General features: G+C 33.2%; 1 protein-coding gene and 3 pseudogenes across 1 annotated transcript; all 4 read right to left on the reverse strand.

Annotated features, from left to right (window-relative positions):
* Nucleotides 1-1277: 1277 nt before the first annotated feature.
* On the reverse strand, nt 1278-3480 carry LOC123198358 (UDP-glycosyltransferase 83A1-like). Its single transcript, XM_044613050.1, has 2 exons — nt 3003-3480; nt 1278-2204 (listed from the first exon to the last, which is right to left on the reverse strand). Exons 1-2 carry the CDS (start codon nt 3478-3480, stop codon nt 1321-1323), a joined length of 1362 nt encoding a protein of 453 aa, XP_044468985.1. The 3' UTR covers nt 1278-1320.
* A 4921-nt stretch (nt 3481-8401) lies between these two features.
* Nucleotides 8402-10200, reverse strand: LOC123197146 (annotated as a pseudogene).
* A 5057-nt stretch (nt 10201-15257) lies between these two features.
* Nucleotides 15258-17079, reverse strand: LOC123197510 (annotated as a pseudogene).
* Nucleotides 17080-18562: 1483 nt separating this feature from the next.
* Nucleotides 18563-20730, reverse strand: LOC123197664 (annotated as a pseudogene).
* Between the last annotated feature and the right edge of the window lie 805 nt (nt 20731-21535).

The raw sequence follows: 21535 nt of genomic DNA on the forward strand, positions 1-21535 counted from the left end.
ATATACTTTATTTTCAAATTCACAAAATGTAGAAGATAACAAAAACTAAATACTCAATTGTATATTCAAAATAGGCTAAAACACTTATTCCCACCCAAAGTTTATTCTTTCCAAGTTTTTATTTTGCAAAATCTCATATACCTGATCATGAGCGGTTAAATTTATTAGTTTTAAAGATAAAATCATTATTTAACTAATAATAAAAAAACTAAAATTTTATATCATTTTTTTCTCTATACCCTAAAATGATGTTATTTTATATAAAATGACGTTATCTTGTATTTTATAATATGATGTTATTTTATTATTTATCAAAGAAAAAATTAAAAAATACGGTAATATAAAAAGCAAATGTTTACTAATCAGGGCAATGACTGAGGTTTTATTTTATTTGAAAAAAAAAAGCATGGCAATTTAAATAATACTATATTTCTAATGCTAGATATTGAATATAATTATTATTTTCATAGTTATATATTTTTGGGACAAATGAAGCAAGTCCAGGGTAAAGGTTATCATTTCTATGCTAGTCCCAATATAATTAAAATTAATATATTCAAACCCAAATATATTATGTAGTATCATTAATGGTGTTACCGGGTCAAAATGTTAATGAGTTTTGAATTGGCTGAATTTATGTAGATTGAGGCATTTGGGGATTTGTAAATATTTTCACGACAACATGACATTTTCTTAAACATTTGTATCATAAGACACTAAAGTAATAGCTAGAGATGAGGTGTGACCTTTCACCATGGTTTTGAAACTTGGATTGGCTGATTTGGTCGGGACTCGGTGCCATGCCAATCGTGGTAGAGTTTTAGAAGTAGTAAAGTCATTTAATTGTTTTAAACTAGGTGAACCATGTCGCGGTTCATCTAATCATAAAATAGCACATCATTATATCAATTGTGTACTTAAAAATATGTATATGTAGCATTGCTTGTTGAATAAATTATAATATATTAGTAATTACATATTAAATAATTAAATGCATACCTTATCTTCAAATTTACAAAATGTAGAAGATGACAAAAACTATGTATTTAATTGTATATTCAAAAGTGTGTAAATACAATATTGTTTGTTAAATAAAATAAAATAAAATATAATAATAATTCCAGATTAAATAATTAAAAACATACCTTATTTTCAAATTCACAAAATGTTGAAAATGACAAGATATCAATTTAAAGTAATTCAATAAAGAAGTAAAGTTGTAATGGCTAAGGTTTTATTTTATAATAAAACTATTTGGATATACTTTTAAGTATATAATTAGACATACAAATGATATATCCCTTATCTTGTGGCAAGTTCCTATGCCTTGATCCATTCAATGAAATTGTTGAAACATTTGTTCGATTGACCTCCTTCTTTAACAGTTTCTATGGCAGTTTCCTTGAGTGCCAAAGCTCTTGCTTTAAATTTTTCATCACCAACCACTTGATCTATCTTACTTTTAATTTCTTCTCGTGTTATGATACCACTTTCATCTCTTTTAAACCTCAGTCCCACCTTCCAAATATCACAAATGTAGCTCTCATTAATGAACTGGTCAGCAAAGTATGGCCAGCACAAGAAAGGAAGCCCATTACTTAAACCTTCCATGGTGGAATTCCAACCACAATGGCTAAAGAAGCAGGCAATGGAAGGGTGACTCAGAACCTTCTGTTGCGGTGCCCAACCCACCATTTTCCCTTGGTTAGCTACCCTTTCTTGAAACCCTTCTGGGAAGGCCTCATTGGCGTCATCAGTAATGTCTGGCCTCACAACCCATAAGAACGGCTTGTTTGCGAGTTCAAGCCCCATCGCCAGCTCTTGGAATTGGATCTTGTCTAAAACTGTGAAGCTGCCAAATGCAACATAAATGACTGAGCTAGGCTGCTGTTGATCAAGCCAATTCAAGCAAGCCAAGTCTTCTTGCCAGAAGTATCCTGTTGAATTCCCTTGTCGGCTACTCGCCAAAAGAGGTCCTATTGGAAGCATATTTGAAACCAAGCTTAATGCTTCAGGTTCAAAATCATAGGTTGAATTGCCGATAAGGGTATCTGCTACTTTCACAGCTTCTGTGTTCTTGCATATGAAGTCAAAAAGTGTTTTCTGGGCTAAGCCGCCCCCGACATTGTACCAAATAAAGTTTGTGCTGTCGATTTCAGGTATATTGTGTGCAAGTTGAATCATTTGTTTCTTGACTGGTGTTCCTAGAAACAATCAAACATATCAGTTAGGGGTGTGGATGTTATGATTTCTTAATTTTAGAGATTTGAATCCTAATTAGATTTATTCAAGTGATCAAATCTCTTTCTTCTTAGTTCTCTTTTCAATTTTCCCAATTTTTGCCCAAAGGCTAGCAAAGGAGTTATTGGACAATCATCTCACTACACCTCAAAAGTTATTGAGATTAGAAAACTCAAAACTATATAAACTCTACATCAAATACGCATACTTTTCAAGGTAGGATATATAACACATACTTCTCAATGTGGGTTCAAATCCTACATAATGCACTTAGGATGCAAACAATACATTTGAATTGATCCTAGTCCTTGTTTGGCTTGATTTAAATTTAAAATGGTCAGCTCTAGATGAGTTTGACTTGCTTGATCAGTGATGAGTTTGTCGAATAAACTTTTGAGAAGTTGTGGGAGAAGAAGAAGGGTCGTTAGTGATAAAAAAGGAAAAAAAAATCATTAAAGAATATCAAAAGTTGTTTAACAAGATAAATCTATTAACATTTTTTTTGATAATTCGATCAGGTTGAACTAGCTTAACTTAATCTTGAGCCACAGCTATCCTTGCTTAGATCCATATTATTCAGTTAGAACTAAACCGGCTTAGATTGCGCCCAACCCTTATTTGGACGGTAAGAGAAGACATTTCATCACAGGCTTAGGCTCAACAAACACTGACATATAGTAATAGTAATAGTAATGATACGAAAGAATAGTCTTTTCTGAAAGAGATAGACAAAATAATCCAAACGAGTGAGAGTGTGTTACCATCAGTGTCCATGATTCCATCCTCAATCAACTTCGGAATACTGTAAAAGGAGGCAAGAGTAGCGGCTGATGCGGGCCAAAAGGCAGCCTTCTTAATTTTCATCTTCTCCGCAACTTCGAGAGCAAATCCAGTACTCCCATCAGCAATCACGCAAACAAGCTTTTCTTCTTCTATTCTGTTTATATCTTCTATGAGCTCTTCCAGCTTACGAGGCATCACCTGAGGCATTACTGCACATAACCTCTCTAAATCATTTCTGTCATCATCAGGTTCCATTCCATCAGGAACCGACACCAGATGGATTCCATCCCCCAAAGAATTTTCCTGTAAAGCGTTGATGACCCGTTTGTGAGTATGATCTGTGTTGACGAATGTGACTCTGAAGCCATGATTAACTAAGCATAGGGAAAGCTCCAGCAAAGGAATTACATGGCCTTGTGCCGGAAAAGGAATCGCCAGAATATGTGGAGGACTCATTTAGTTTTGTATTTTGTATGTTCCTATGCACAAACTTTGCTTTATTTTATAATGGTAAGGGAAGTGTTCCCGGGACTCATTTTCCCGTGGCCTCCAGTTCAGTATTTGCTTGTCGCTTATTGCTTGTCTTTTGGATTTCATAAACTAAACGAAACCTTCAATTAAATGACATTATTAGAGATAGAGATGCCGATTTTCGAGGCATGCAGTCACTTTAGTCACCTGGAACATCTCCATCAATCTCGAGGTTTTTTCTAATCGCTCTACTTTAATATAATCGTCAATTACATCTCCTCACATTTTATAAAATTATCACTGTGAACAATCCAAGTAGAAACTAACAGGAAATGACAATTAAATACCGTAAAAGAGGGAGGAAAATAGAGAAGTCTCCAATGATGTAGAGACAGCAGTCGGCTGTGCCGGGCCAACTTCGGTACAGTCTACTATGTTGTAAACTGTATTGAGTCAAGATTTGTACAGTCATAGGTTTTTCCGTGCCAGGTAGGATTACATAATTTTGAAGGCCTATGGCACGACCCTATATGCATAGGGTTGTGCCATGCCAAGCTCATAGACCCAATGTGGGCTAACCTACTATTTAGATAAAACTAGGCCAAGGGACTATTTCCCACTCATGGTATACTGTGTTCATAAGTTTCTCTTATTTAACTTTGATAATCTCAAATATTCACCCATGAATAATTAAAATTAATGGAACCCTAATCCTTTAAAATTTTATCTCTTTTTGCCCCCATAAACTTTAAAAACTAAAAGTTTTCCCCCACCTAAGTTTTAAAAAATGACAGTTTCACCCTAGGGTTTTGTTTTAAAATCTTCGACATCATCTCCTACTCCATTACCGATGACCTCTCCCTCCCGAAACATCTTCTCCCTCCGACGGTCTCTCTCCTCTCATTTGGACGCTCGATCGGTGTTAGAGGTCAGACGAAGACGGTTCATCTTGGAGGATGAAGAGCTTCGTCTTCCATCACTCCTCCGACGTCGATCGGGCGTCCAAATGGGAGGAGAGAGATCGCTGGAGGGAGAGGATGCTTCGGGAGGGAGAGGATGTTTCGGGAGGGAGAGGTCATCGGTAATGGAGCTGAATATTTCAAAACGAAACCCTAGGGTAAAATTACCACTTTTTAAAATTTAGGCTAGGGGAAACTTTTAGTTTTTAAAGTTTAGGGGGGTAAAAAGAGATTATATTTTAGTTTATTTTTAATATTATAGAAGAAATGACGATTTTACTCTTACTACCGTTAATTTTAACTGTTCATGGATGGGTGTTTGAGATTATTAAAGTTAAAGGGGAGAAACTTGGGATCGCAGCATACCTTGGGTGGGAAATAGTCATTTGGCCATAAAAATATTTAATTTTTTTTATTATATAAAAGTAAATGAAAGTCATTTTCCAATTATTAAAACCAGTGATAATACTTTAAATAATTTTTTGATAATCTTTTATTTATAACGAAAGAATATTATAATTATATGATGAAAAATATTTGAATATATTATAAATCAATTTATTTACATGATGTATAATTACAAATATAAGTACGTCTATATATCATCTATTCGTTTTTAACGTCCAGATTCTTAAATTTTACAAATATATCTTTTGCGACCTGATTATGTAATTTGAAGTCAGTTTTCACTTAATTTTTCATACAAATGATTCCCTAGACCATGTCTATAACCCAATATGAATCTACCTGTACTAAATACATATTCCGATGTTATGGTAGACACTAAAAATGGTTAGTAGATCTCATGTCATGGCGTAAATCACAAGAAAACTTTCTTGATTTACTTTTCACCATACTAAAACGTATAATTTGTTATTGTTATCATATTGTTTTATAATTTTTGTATGATGATCAATATCAATATAATTATAAGCCTCACTAAAATTTGAACTCTGACCCACAAAATATTATTTTTACGTAAGAGTGACCATATATATGATTTTCTTCTACCTCAACTTACCTTGGGTTTAGAAGTTTGCATCCTTCTTTCATATTTATTTTTTTTAAATAGTATACATTTCTAATAAAATTTTTTTAATATCGTCTATTCTATTACCGTTGGAAAGTCATAAATTTTCATTAATAATATATAAGCAATTTTTCACTCCTAATAATTTTATCCTAAGATCTAAAATAGTGACAATGATATAATGTAAAGGAACTTGGTTCCAATATTTTTTAAATATCTATACCATTTGTATAGACATATCTTGAAAGGTATTATGATACATATATTCTTTAAAAATATTACTAAATTCTAATTATTATATAAAATTGAACATCTAATTGGATAGTATACAGTTGAATATTGGTTTGTCTTTTATATGTTTTAAACATAAGGTATGTTGAATTCAAACTAATTTTAACATATGTTTTTAACTTTTTTAATCTTAACCTCAATGACTTACAAAATTCATGATTTATTTGAATCTGTATGGGGATAATAAAATGTAAGTGATAACATATTTAATTATCGATATATGATCTTTAGTTAAACTTAAACCATCTTCAGTTATTAAATTAATAATATGACATATATATTTAATATGAAATAATTTTTCACTAAATAGAACAAATATCTTATTTAATATTAATTCAATTACTCTATCATTATTTTTTTGTGTTATTAAAAGTAATTGTTAAAATAAAGCTATTAATTTTATATTCATAAATGTAGATATTTTAATGACCTAAATGTAATTATCTTTTTGCACAATTGCTGATTAGAATCGATGTATTGAGTAATTGCACTTAAGTATCATATGTTTTGATTTGTTGTGGTTCATAAGTCAAAAGTAATTGAAATAACATCATTAAAATTACTAAGTTCTCTTGTAATTTTTAATTTTATTAATTCATAATTTCTAATGATGTCTACTTTAAGGGTAGTCTTAAGATTTCTTTTAAATGCGGGTTAAACACTGTTCTATATTATACATTCTAAAATTTCATCTTCATGTAAGAAAAAGGTTGGTAAGAAGTTATTACATGTCTAACCATGTAGTCTTGCATTTTAGTTTGATCATAGTTGAAATTTGATATTTCTCTAACGCGTATGGAACCACTTGAACCTCCTACTATACTAACACAAGCAACAGATTGTGATATGGTAAATGCAATTTGTTGTTGTCTTCTCATCTTATGTAGAATTTTTTTTTTTATAATATTTCATAATATGCCAGCAGAGTTGACTGGTGCCACTCAAACGGACACATGCCAAACATGAACTATAATCTTTGTACATTGTCCATCGAATGAATTATCCTTTGATTGTTTCCTCAATTTTATCGAAGTGATTGTACACTATAAATTTTTGCTTATTTTTTTTTTCACTGTCAAGCTTGTGGTTGCCCCACTTTCACGTGTTGGTGCTCTTATTCCACATGCATAGTCAATAATATAATCAATGTTATAGTATTCAAACTGATTAAATTCATTTGAGTCTAGATCCATTTGTAATATTTTGATGAATAAAAAATAATGATTGGTTGACAAAATTGTAACAAAAACAAGAACTAAATTTTATACATAGAGAAATATTGATTGCAAATTCAGAGAGTTTGAGAATGAGAGATTGATGAGAGAATGTGGGATTGAGAAGAATGAGATATTACGAGAATTAGTGTATGAATTTTAGGAGGGGGAGGGGGTTTATATAGAACAAATTTGAAGAAAAAAAATAAAAAAATAAAGTTGACCAGGCCAACAACTATTGGCTTGGCCAAACATTGCAGAAGTCATTCTACACTCATAGAACTTTGTTAATACAATGTCGTGCCAGGTCGGCCTATGGATTTAAAGTCTAGGTTTGCACCATAACCTAGACAACCGATGGTCTTGACACAACCCACTACAATATCATGTCATACCAGCTCAGGTCAAGCCAAAAAAAGAGACTTAGGCCATGCTTCAGGGTTGCCCAACCCCTTTGCCATGCCTATAATGATGTTAGGTATACTTATAGTTTAATAATCAAAATCACATGAAAAATATTATATTTTAAAGTTATCATTCCAGGTTAAGGAAAAAATAGTATTCTATAGAAGTGATGGATCCAAAGGGGCTCAAGATGGTCACTTGATCTAATGGGGTTTAAAAAAATTCATATATATATATTGACACTTCTAAATATATTTTACATCGGTAAAACACAAGAAAAATATTAGTACATCCTACATAAGTTAGAAATACTAAGATAAAACTGGTTAAATAACATGTGAGTACCTTAAATGGTTAAATTGTGTTTTGGATTGGAAAATCTAAAGGTAAAACTATGATAGATTATATGTCTAAAGTGGATAATATTTTGACAGTATCTTGGCTATTCGATAAGGGATATGCATGTCTTCTTAAACGATGGTAAACAAACCTCAATGTTTGTCCTTGGTGATGACATTGAATAATGTTATGTGGACACACTTTTAAATACATAATTGAGTTATGTATTAAATTATTCTTATTTTATCATATGTTTAAGTAAATAGATGATGTGTTATCATGTGATTGAGTGTTACTTTATCCTTATTTCAAATCATCTAATCATAAAATGACACATCATTATATTAATTGTGTACTCAAAAATGTGTATATGTAGCATTGTTTGTTGAATAAATTATAATATATTAGTAATTACATATTAAATAATTAAATGCATACCTTATTTTCAAATTTACAAAATGTAGAAGATGACAAAAAATATGTATTTAATTGTATATTCAAAAGTGTGTAAATATAATATTGTTTGTTAAATAAAATAAAATATAATAACAATTCCAGATTAAATAATTAAATACATACCTTATTTTCAAGATGACAAGATATCAATTTAAAGTAATTCAATGAATTTTGAGTATACAATTAGACATATAAATGATATATCACTTGTCTTGTGGCAAGTTCCTATGCCTTGATCCATTCAATGAAATTGTTGAAACATTTGTTCGATTGACCTCCTTCTTTAACAGTTTCTATGGCAGTTTCCTTGAGTGCCAAAGCTCTTGCTTTAAATTTTTCATCGCCAAACACTTGGTGTATCTTACTTTTAATTTCTTCTCGTGTTATGATACCACTTTCATCTCTTTTAAACCTCAGTCCCACCTTCCAAATATCACAAATGTAGCTCTCATTAATGAACTGGTCAGCAAAGTATGGCCAGCACAAGAAAGGAAGCCCATTACTTAAACCTTCCATGGTGGAATTCCAACCACAATGGCTAAAGAAGCAGGCAATGGAAGGGTGACTCAGAACCTTCTGTTGCGGTGCCCAACCCACCATTTTCCCTTGGTTAGCTACCCTTTCTTGAAACCCTTCTGGGAAGGCTTCATTGGCGTCAATAGTAATGTCTGGCCTCACAACCCATAAGAACGGCTTGTTTGCGAGTTCAAGCCCCATCGCCAGCTCTTGGAATTGGATCTTGTCTAAAACTGTGAAGCTGCCAAATGCAACATAAATGACTGAGTTAGGTTGCTGTTGATCAAGCCATTTCAAGCAAGCTAAGTCTTCCTGCCAGAAGTATCCTGTTGAGTTCCCTTGTCGGTTGCTTGCCAAAAGAGGTCCTATTGGAAGCATATTTGGAACCAAGTTGAATGCTACAGGTTCAAAGTTATAGGTTGAGTTGCCGATAAGGGTATCTGCCGCTTTCACAACTTCTGTGTTCTTGCATATGTAGTCAAAAATTGTCTTCTGAGCTAAGACGCCTCCAATACTGTACCAAACAAAGTTTGTGCTGTCGATTTCTGGAACATTGTGTGCAAGTTGAATCATTTGTTTCTTGATTGGTGTTCCTGGAAACAATTTGCACACAATAATTAAAGAGATGGTTTATAAATGAAACAAACATCTCAACGGGCATGGATTTGAATCCATCTAAGCTTGAATAAAGGTAAATTCGAATTCTGACTTAAATCTAATATGGTTAGCTTGAGATTGAGTATCACTCACTTGATCAACAATGAATTCATTGGATAAACTTTCAGAAAACCGTCAGGAACGAAGAAAAAGGGTCCAAGATAAAGAAGAAGAAGAAGAATTGAATAGAATACGAAAAGTTGAAAAAAGAAAGGAAAAATCTGTTAATGACTTTTCGGGAATTCACTCTAATCGAACTAACTCAATTCAATCTCAAACTGAGGGGATCCCTACTCACACTCGGATTGTATAAGCCAAGATAGACAAATGAATAAGAACGAGTGAGAGTGTTTTACCATCAGTTTCAATGATTCCATCCTCAATCATCTTCGGAATACTGTAAACGGAGGCAAGAGTAGCGGCTGATGCAGGCCAAAAGGCAGCCTTCTTAATTTTCATCTTCTCTGCAACTTCGAGAACAAATCCAATATTCCCATCAGCAATCACACAAACAAGCTTTTCTTCTTCTATTCTATTTATATCATCTATAATCTCTTCCAGCTTACCAGGCATCACCTTAGGCATTACTTCATAACTTCCCTATATCATTTCTATCATCATCAGGTTCCATTCCATCTGGAACCGAAACCAGATGGATTCCATTCCCTAAAGAATTTTCCTGTAAAGCGTTGATGAGCCGGTTGTGAGTATGATGTGTGTTGACAAATGTAACTCTGAAGCCATGATTAACTAAGCATAGTGAAAGCTCCAGCAAAGGAATTACATGGCCTTGTGCTGGAAATGGAATCGCCAGAATATGTGGAGGACTCATTTTAGTTTTCAGTTTTGTATGTTCCTATGAACAAACTTTGCTTTATTTTATAAGGATAGGGGAAGTGTTCGCAGGACTCATTTTCCCATGGCGTCCAGTCATCTGGAACATCTCCATCAATCTCGAGGTTTTCCTAATTGCTTTTCTTTAATACAATCGCCATCAAGTGCATCTTCTCACATTAGATAAAATTATCATTTATATATCACCTGTGACAATCCAAGTTTAAAATCAACAAGAAATGACAATTAAATATTGTATAAGAGGGGGTAAAAGAAAGAAGTCTCAACTGATGTTCAGGTATACTCGATCATGCTTGGAAATAGTCAGAAGCACATCACAAAATTATATTTTAATGCTACCAATGGGGTTAAGTTACGTAAAAGCCAGAGAAGAAAAGAGTATTATAAGGAAAAGGAGAATGGGCAGAATTATTTAATCGAAGTTGGAGCAGGCCGCATGGCAGAAATTGTACAATTGATTTGAAGCTTTGAAAATTGAAAGAAAGGGATGATATCGTCAGTAGGGTTGATTTGTGTCCGACTTTGTTTGAGTTTGAAAATAAACTTAGGTTAAAATGCGTTCTGATTAAGCGAATTTTAGTTTACATTTAAGAGTTTAATATTGTTAAATTAGAATTCAAAGTTTAATAAGTGTTTATCTTATCAAACTTATAATTTTAAACAGATTCAATTTAAATTAATCAAAACAATATTATTTTAATCAAATATATCTAAATAATATTATTTGGGTCGTTTTTTGCTCAATACTATAACTAAACTAAATATAATTTGAGTTTAACTTTTCTCAAATGGGTTAAACTCAAAAAACTTTGAGAAGAGTTTAACAAGTTCAAATTTGATATCTCTCAAATTGCATTGAGCTTAGATTGGTTTAGACTCAAATTTTGGTCTATTCAAATCTAACTTTATTTGTCATTCTTTGAGGTAGATTGTCAATTTATAATATCTTGCTTTGAGATTTACAAGAAAGATAGATCCTTGGTTAGGTCAAGAGTCGCAATGCTTCTAATTAAAAAATAGTGAGGTATTGTCACAAATCCGTAGTCAATTCCTTTTTCAAAGTTTAAAATTTTTTTTATAGTATATAAAATTATAAATTTTCATAATTAAATTGTTATTTTCGACATTAGATAACGATGATAAATAATTTAGTAATGTTATACTAAAATATTGTAAATGTCTGTCAAAGATATAGAATCAGTCATATTACTCAACTCTATTTTATATTATGAATAATTATCAGATGACATCACTTAAACATAAAATTTAAAAACTTAATTAGTATTATTCAGCCTTTGATAATTCTGATTTTGTGTTCACAAATGTGCCTCAGATTTAGCTGATTTAAATTCTATATTCTGAATTTTCATCCAAGTAAGGAGGGGCAAAATACACATTATGGAGGAACCAATGGTTTTTTTTTTTTTTAAATTTCCTGACTATTCAAATGACATAAGTTTGGACGAAGCACAAATAAATAATTTTATCTGTTTACGGCAACAGTGAAGGCATAAACAGATCTAAAGAGAAAAAATATTGTTGCCAATGCCCAGCCCAAAATTACATCCACCCAAAGCAAGTTTACTGATTCTGAATTTTAAGTGAAGAATGTAGCATGAGTCAGTTTTTCTTGTGTGGTTCTCCAATTGATGAGCTTCCTGAAACTCTTGTTTAACTCAATACCTTCTTTTAACACCTTGGATAGTCTTGTCATATTATATAGTCCGTTTGTCAGAATAATGTTGAGGTTTTTAATGCTTTTAGGTTGGTCATTATAAGTGTTTATAGGGATATCATGATCAAATTGCATATTGATTTTTTCCTTACACTTTTAGCAACTTTAAGACATTTATCATACATATATAAATATATACATATTTAATTATAGATGAAGAATTATCAATTTTATTATTAGTAAAAGTCTGAATATTCAAAACATAATCGATGAAGCAATCGCAATGGTATAATCGCTTATCTCAACATAAAAGTTAGCAAAGATCTCAAGCTTCGTACATGTGGCAAGCCTCTTTTTTGAGTGGCTTTGTCTTGGCCATTCTACCCTTGGGACAAGGTCATGACCAGTTTTGACTTTGATTCAACCTTGCAAGCTCTAGAGAGATATTGAAGACAAAAAAGAACATGTGATTGTTAAGTTACTTGCTACATCCATATTAGAAAGGCCATTACAACGTAAAGTGTTCTTATACACTGCATGAAGCTTATACTCTTATCCATCATAGTAATAAAGGGACGTTTATTCCTTACCGACTGTCCTAAAAAAATAGTATAATGCTTGTCCACAAAATCACCTCCCTCGAAGAGGAATCATACTCTAAACTTTCCTCTTTTGCATTGGCATATATATGCTATGCAAAGACAGTTCTTAATTGCATATGAAACAAGTTAAGTTTGCACACAACAAAAGAATCTTGGAGTTCAACAAGTCATTGTTTTGTGAACCAATGTAGATAGTTCTTTGATTGATTGACAATAGTAGAGTCTTAAGAATGTCATGCCACTAAAGATTGATAAATGTATAAGATGTGAGAAAAATGGAACAAGTTGTTCTCCCTTCTATAGCCAAATCAAGGTAGAATGAAAATTGATCATATCATTCAAGTCAGCCATACGGCATGTGGTCGCCATCCTATAATGCAAATAAGACACATCTAATTAGATTTTGTGGTGAAATGGAGCAACATGATTAATTCACAATGTGAAGCATACAAAATATTTCTTGTGATCATTATAACAAGATATCATGAAGGATTCTAAATCTCCACATGGAACTTATCCTTATCACAAAGGATTTACGAAATGTCAGTTGTAATAATTATTAAAAGAGTTTCAGAAGTTTCGTTTGCATTTTAGAAACTGATGGGAAATTGTTTGATGTGATCTATACAAGATCAAGAATGTGAGATCTCATAATAGATGACTATGGCAAGATTGTGGTAGGGTAGAAAACATAAAAAATGAGTTGTTGGTTCTTCTTGTTTTTTGGTTTGATTATTGATTCAAACCCTAGAACTGCCCCAAAATCCTCACAAACATTACCTTAATTAACCACACACACAAATTTTGACTCTTGGGCACATCATTGTTATATATTAACTCCAACTCGCAAAGTAACTTCCAAAGAAATAACTAGCTAGAAAAGCAATAGTCTGCACCTTGATGTGCTAGGAGTATCCTTTCATGGTACTCATCTATCATAAAAAGCGGTAACTTCTTATCTTATTAAGCTTTGATTGTTATTTTATCTCTAATATATAACGAATTAAAATGTTATTATTTGAATATAAATTGAAAATATAATCGATACAATAGTAACATTTTTTTTATCCTATAAATATAAAAAATCGATAAGGTATAATAGGATGAAAAGAGAGAAAAAAACCCAATAGTAAAGTTGGTTAGTTAGCTCTGTACAACTTACATTGACAAAGAGCATCTATATAAATCTAGTAACTCTTTTTAGGATCCTTGTCTAAAATTAAATTATTTTCAAGGCATTAATCTTGTAATCTCTATTCAAAGTTTGTTAGAACACTTTTCCGTTGTCATTAATAATATAACTATACACATAAATTTTTCATTAGAGGGTCAAATCATTTTATTGCAAATTCTCTTCACAATTATTTTATTTGTCACGATGGAAGATATTAAAATTAATTAACCGTTCCTTATTATTACCATCATGATAGCTTATTGTGTGTATGACTCTGAATTATGTCCGACGAGAAATCTCTTCAATAGTCCCCTTAGAAGGCTCAACCACTACAACTTACAAAACTTTTACTAAAGAAGTTCATTCAAGTGAAGTGGGGCTAATTAACGAGGCGCCAATGTTTAATTTGTCCTCTTCTCGTGGCCAACCAATGAAATGAAACAATTATTGAGAAATTGCCTTGGCTGGCTCTTTCTTATTGCAACAAAAGCAGCTACCAGATTAGCTGAGACCTTATCAGTGCTTGCATGACGAGATGGAAAAGAATTAGTGAAACGAATAAGTATTATCTCGCCAATGACCAGAATCCCAGTTCCCACATCAAGAAAAGGAAAAGAGACACTGGGGGTGTTGGGTTGTGTGTGTGTGTGTGTTTGGTCAAGGGGTTCACGAACCCCCTTGACTTTTTTAAAAAATCCAAAAGTGTGACCAATATTTCCATTGTGTAATATTAGTTGCAACTGTATTAGTTTCAAATTTAGAAAAGTTAAAATTTATTCCTAACATTAGTTTTAAGCTTAGAAAAGTTAAAATTTACCCCTTATATTAGTTTCAATTTTCAATTGTATAATATAATATCTCCTTTTTCTATTTTGAAAAAAAGTGCTCTACTCCCACTCCTTCTGTTTAGAATGAAAATGATAAAAATTTTAACATACCTTTGTAAAAAATTCCAATAAAATAACTTTTACAATACACCATAAAAATGAAATCACATTGAGGTTATTTTTAAGGATATGCACGGTTGAGTTTGGTAAAGTTTAAGAGTTTTTTCAAACAAAATTGAAAAAACAGTTTTAAAAATTTTCAAATTAAACTAAAAAAATATGTTTTAGTTTGATTTGGATTAAGATTTGAATATATTAAAATCATTCACTTCTAAATAAATTTGAACCAAACTGACTTTTGAGATCAAATTAAATTGATTTAAGTCTAATTCTAGTTGCTTATATGAAAAATAATGTATTAGATAGTATTGATAATGAATTTATTTTATAATATTTTTAAAAAATAAATCATATTGATGACAATTATAAATAATTAATAAATTTTTATTAATACAAATATTTATATTTATTTTTATTTAAAAGTTATTTATATTATTCTAGTTTGACCGTCTAAATTTTATTTTTGGGTCCGCTGTGGAATATGGAGCATTGGAAAAGCAAAAGTCACAAGACACAGTAATAAAAAGACTTGAAATATTGATACGAACAAGCATGGGCCGGTTCCAGTGACCTTATCCATTCAGTGAACTTCTTGAAAGTCTCGTTCGAAAGGCCACCTTCTTTGGCACTTTTCGATGCAGTTTACTTCAGTTCCAAAGATCTTGCTTTAAATCTTCATCACCAAAGAGTTGATCCACCTTAGTCTTAATTTCTTCTCTAGCTATGATACCACTTTTGTCTCTGTTAAACTTCAATCCCACCTTCCAAACACTGCAAATGTAGCTCTCATTCATGAATTGGTCAGCGAAGTGTGGCCAGCACAGGAAGGGAACCCCATTGCTTATGCCTTCCATGGTTGAATTCCAGCCACAATGGCTGAAGAAGCAGGCAATGAAAGGGTGTCTCAGAACCATCTGTTGCGGCGCCCAAACCTCCATTTTCCCACGGTTGGCTACCCTTTCTTTAAACTCTTCTGGGAAGGCTCCATTGGCGTCATCAGTAATGTCTGGCCTCACAACCCACAAGAATGGCCTGTTGGTGAGTTCAAGTCCGAGCGCCACCTCTTGGAATTGGATTTTATCTAAGACTGTGAGGCTGCCAAATGCAACATAAATGACCGAGTTAGGTTGCTGTTGATCTAGCCATTTTAGGCAAGTTGAGTCTTCCGGCCAAAAGTTTCCTGTAGTATTTCCCTGTCGGTTGCTTGCCAAAAGAGGTCCTATTGGAAGAATATCTGGAGCCAAGTTGAAGGCTCCAGGTTCAAAATCTAATGTTGCGTTGCAAAGGATCCAGTCTGCCACTTTAATGGCTTCTGTGTTCTTACATATAAAGTCAAAGAATTTTTTTTGGGAAGCTAAGCCGCTACCTATGGAAGCCCAAACAAAGTTTGTGCTGTCGATTTCAGGCATATTTTGTGCGAGCTGAAGTATTTCTTTCTTGAGTGGAGCTCCTGGAATGTCAGTACAAAACTTAGAAAGATCCTTAAACTTTGCAACAAATTAAAAAAGAAAAAACAGAATCAAGTGGCTTAGAGATGGCAAATTGGGCCCCCAAACCGGGTTTTCAGCCTGCTCCCTTCTGGAATGGGAAAGGGATTGTCTGAAGGAAACCAGAGATGGGAATTATTAAAATCCCCGCAATCAGAGATAATGTGAGGATGAAGATAAATATATTTTTGGCCCATACTTTACCCAGATTTCACCTCTATAGTTCATCCCCTTCTTACATATTTTACAAATACCTTGACATTTAATAAATATTTCATCATTTCTTTAACTGGGTTGGGAGGGGAGGAAGAATTTTCCCAGCCGGGACGGGAGGGAAAGGGGTGACAAATTCTCCTTGAAAAGGAATGGGGATTCCTCATTATTCTCGTGTTGAGGACAGGAAAATGTTTTACTTGTTGGGATGGTAATGGGGATTAGGGTATTCATCCCCTACCTGGCTCACTGTTATCTCTAAACTGGCTAGTGAACGTGCATTGCCATTATTGTCAATGATTTCTGCATCAATTATCTTCTGAATATTGTAAAACAAGGCCACAGTTGCCGCTGCTGAAGGCCAAAATACAGCCTTCTTAATTTTCATCTTCTCTGCAACTTCAATGGCAAATCCAATATTCCCATCTGCAATCACATAAACAATCTTTTCTTCATTCACTTCGTTGATCTCTTCTATGAGTTTCTCCAGCGCCCCAGGCATCACCTTCGGCATTGTTTCGCAGAACCTCACTATGTCATTTTTATCTTCCCATGGTTCCATTCCATCTATAATTGACACAAGATTGATTTCATCCCCCATAGAATTTCCCTGTAAAGCTTTGATGACCCGGTTGTGATTATGATACGTGTTGACAAACGTGACTCTGAAGCCATGCTTAACTAAGCACTGTGAAAGCTCTAGTAAAGGAATTACATGGCCTTGGGCAGGATATGGCACAACCAGAATGTGAGGATGACTCATTCTAATTAACTTTGGCTTCGAAATTACATGTTTATCTACGCTACTGAATCATGAATCGTGTACGTAAGCTGGAGAAAGTTGGCCGATGATTGAGATAGATAGCTAAAGAGATAGCTCAATATCATCAGTTCTCATGGTTCCTTTTACTATCTCGATTTTGTCTGTTGCTGTTTAGTTGTAATATCTTGCGTTGAGATTGACAGGAAGGATCACATCTTTGTTGGTGAGATTGACAGGAAGATCACATCTTTGTTGGTGACACTGTCACGTTGCCTCAGATTGACACCTATTTTGGGTATCTCCTGTTTCATCGCTATCCCAATTTTCTTTATCTAAGCATTTGGTAAGCTACCTCACCGCTTACCAATTCCACCTGTACTAAAACTTTTAAGGTTATAAATATATTTTATAATATATTAGAAAATGTTTATTTGTCTTTAATAAATTTTGAAAAATAATATTTAAAATCTTATTTATATTTTATATTATTATATATAAAAATATAAAGGTTAATATTCCAATTTACAGGAATCGATGGGTTTCAATTTTCTCTTTTTAAACAAGACATTTGAACCCTCTCACCTCTAACATTTTGACTTCTTTGACTAAAATAGATCCTGGACATGACCTTCCAACACACCTTGTCTTTTAATGACTTGCGTATCTGGTTTTGCCCTTTTTTTTATCATAAGATATTTGGATCTAAGCTTCCGAATCATGTATCATGCATGCATGAAGTTGGAGAAGGTGATGGCCAGTAATTGAGATGATGGATAACAACATATGTCCTCAGTTCTTGTTGTCACAGTGCCACTATGCCTCTAATTAACACATGTTTTGGGCATCCCATGTTTCACCGCACAGACTTTAGTTTTGACCATCAAACAGTGTTTTTATCATTTTATACATAGCTAATATCACTTACATCATTTGATAATATGAACAAATTATATTTTCATTTAACTATTTTATATTTTATATTTTTTCTCTTATAATTTTCTCATTTCACCGTCATTACATAATGAATTTGTTATCCATTCTCTCCTCCCTCTACACAACCTTTTCCAAATTGAGTCAAAAATGTTTTTTTTAAATTCTCAAATTAAGTGATATCGATGCTACTCAATTCGAGAATCCAAAAAATATCTTGTTTATGCAAATTCATGGTCGAGGGTTTGTACAGAAGTGGAGAATATCAATTTAAAAATATTTAAAGGTCACCCAAATGTTAATTAATTAAATTTAAAATCATAAACATAATCGTGGTTAATGAATATATTTGATTTGCTAAGTTCAACATATCTAAAAGCAACAAACATATCTAATTAGAGTAGATGAAATAACCAATTTTTGTTTATTAACATACAATATTAATTATAGTTAAAGTTGTGTATTGTTGTAACCCGCAAAGGAAATTACATTATATAATAAAGTTTAATATTATAAAATAAGAAAGTATTTTAATTTGTTGTGCGAGAATTTGGTTGAATTGACATTTTTTGTTACTAAATTTCTTCCCTAAACTCACACAAAATAATTCTTTGTGAAAACAAATAATTGTTTTAGGTAACAAAGCGATGAAACAACAATACGAAGTCTATTTGTTCAAGTAGAAAATCTAGACTACTATAATAGATCTTTTCGTTGAACAAATCTTCAAAGGAATGATCCATTAATCTAAAGGTGTCTTATTCTTCTTCCTGGGTCTTTATCCATTCAATGAATTCCTTGAAAGTCTTGTCAGATAAACCCCCTTCTTTGACACTTCTCAATGTCGTTTCCAGGAGCTCCGAGGCTCTAGCTCTGAAATTTTCATCGCTCAGCACTTGATCAACCTTGGTCTTAATTTTTTCTTGTGTGATGATCTTACCTTCTTTTCGGTTAAATTTTAAACCCACCTTTCAAATATCACAGATGTAGCTCTGATTAATGAATTGGTCACCAAAATACGGCCAGCACAAGAAATGAAGCCCATTGCTTACACCTTCCATGGTGGAATTCCAACCACAGTGACTAACGAAGCAGGCAATGGAAGGGTGACTCAAAACCTTCTGTTGCGGCGCCCAACCCACCATTTTCCCACGATTGGCTACCCTTTCTTGAAAGCCTTCTGGGTAGGCTTGATTTTCATCCTCAGTAATATCTTGCCTCCCAACCCATAGAAATGGCCTGTTAGTAAGTTCAAGCCCTAATGCAAGCTCCTGAAATTGGATGATGTCAAAAACTGTTAAGCTGCCAAATGCAACATAAATAACTGAGCGAGGTTGTTGCTGATCAAGCCAAGTCAAGCAAGTTGAGTCTTCTGGCCAGAAGTATCCCGCTGAATTTCCTTGTCGGTTGCTTGCTAAAAGTGGTCCAATTGGAAGAATCTTCGGAACCAAGTTGAATGCTTCAGGCTCAAGGTCATACGTTGTGTTGCAAATCAGGTAGTCAGCTGCCATTTGTGTACTGTCTGTGCCCCTAACAATAAGCCGAAAAACATTCCTCTGGGTAATCAAGTCGCCAACGTTCCACACAAGTTCTGCATTCGTGATTGCAGGCATGTTTGCTCCCAACTCTATCATTCGTCCACTCTCCCTTGCAGTTCCTAACAAATTAAGGTGCTTAGGTAAATAAAACTGTATGGCTAAAAGCTAACTATTGAAATTGAAAAGCTCAAAATCTTATCTAAACCCTGTTAAAAGCCCAAGTCTCATATGTAAAGTCATATAAACCCCTCAGCCACATACACCACATATTAGTAGCTCGCCCAAATCTTATACTTTTCACTTGAGATCTTAACAAAACTAACACTATGATAACGAAATCATCACCTGCATCACGTGATTCGGTTAGGAGATGTAATGATGACTTTCAAACCAATTGATGTGGAACTTAAGATAACAATACTTCAAAAACTAATTATTTAGATTAAAAAACTTAAAATTATATAAATCACACATCAGCAGCTCATACTATCCAGTGTGATCCAAGTCTCATTTCTTACATTGAATCCTAACAATGACCTAGCCGATTGACGAGGGGAAAATATTAAAAAATATATATACTTTTTTATTAAGTGTCTTACCATCTTTGTTAATGATTCCATCACCGATCAATTAGGGAAAACGGTGGTGCAAGGCAAGAGCCGCCACTGCTGTCGACAAAAGCGCAGCCCGCTTATTAATTTTGAGTTTCTCTGATACTGGAAACACCATTCCAATATGCACATCAGCAATAACACAAGTGATCTTTTCGTCTTCCTCTTTGTTGTTCATCTCTTGTACGAGCTCTTCCAGCTTTCCTGGCAGCACCTTTACAAGTGACTCACTTAACTTGCCGAAATCATTTCGATTCTCCCAAGGTTCCAATCCGTCTGGAATCGATACCAGCTGGAGTTCTGGATCATCTCCGACGTGCTTCTTTCCCTGCAAGGCGTTGATGACCAGCTTCTGAGTATGATCCGTGTTCACAAAGGTCACCCTCAGGCCATGCTGCGGTAAGCATTGTGAAAGCTCAAGGAAAGGAATCACATGGCCTTGTGCTGGGCAAGGTATTACCAGAACATGTGGACGGCCCATTTTATGTTTTTGCTTTGTATGCTCTTGTCAAAAAATTGGGCTTCCTACATAACATGTTGATAACTAGTTTTAGATACAGACAAGATAAGATAATTTTGCCGACAAATGTACACCACCGAATTTTAAATATTTATCTTTTTTTCTCGGTACTAAATTAGGAATTTAAGATTGGATATACGAAGTTATTTTGTTTTGTCTTCCACAACTTCTCCATAAAGCTGTCATGAAAAAAGAAACAGAGTACTCTTGTGAGTTGTGACTTGCTCAAGAGAAAAAATTAATCAAGAAATGAACGTAAAATGTTATATAATAGAAAAATTGTACTCTCGTTATTTCAAAAGAGTAATTTTATGTATATCTATTTTAAATATACAAATAGATACATATTTATATATATCATTACGTGATTGGGTGTTATTTTATTTTTAATTTAAAATCATTCAACCACATAATAACATGTATTGAACGGGGATATTAATTAAAATAATTATTTTTTTATACATAAATAACCATATTTTTTCCATTATATAAATATAGTTACTTTTTAATTTGACTTTGCCTTTAAAAAGAGAAAATTATTGGATTTGGAGTTGACTGGATGGATTGGCCAGCCAACCAAGCACTTGACCAATCAATTTTTAAAAATAAATTGGTTGGTTGGGTGTTTGGTTGGCTGGCCAACCATCCGGCCAACCAATTTTTTAAAAATAAATCGGTTGACTAGATGTCACCTAGTTAACCTTTTCACTATCAAAGTCATCCAAAAATTTCAAATTTTCACCTTATCTGACCTTATATCTCAGTCTTAGTTGGGTGAGTGAGTTAGTTTTATATCTTGATTAGATGAATTTATGCTTAGTTGGGTGAGTCTTGGTTGGATGAGTACAAAACCTAAGA

Source organism: Mangifera indica, chromosome 15 (genome assembly GCF_011075055.1).
Source record: "Mangifera indica cultivar Alphonso chromosome 15, CATAS_Mindica_2.1, whole genome shotgun sequence".
NCBI classification, from domain to species: domain Eukaryota; kingdom Viridiplantae; phylum Streptophyta; class Magnoliopsida; order Sapindales; family Anacardiaceae; genus Mangifera; species Mangifera indica.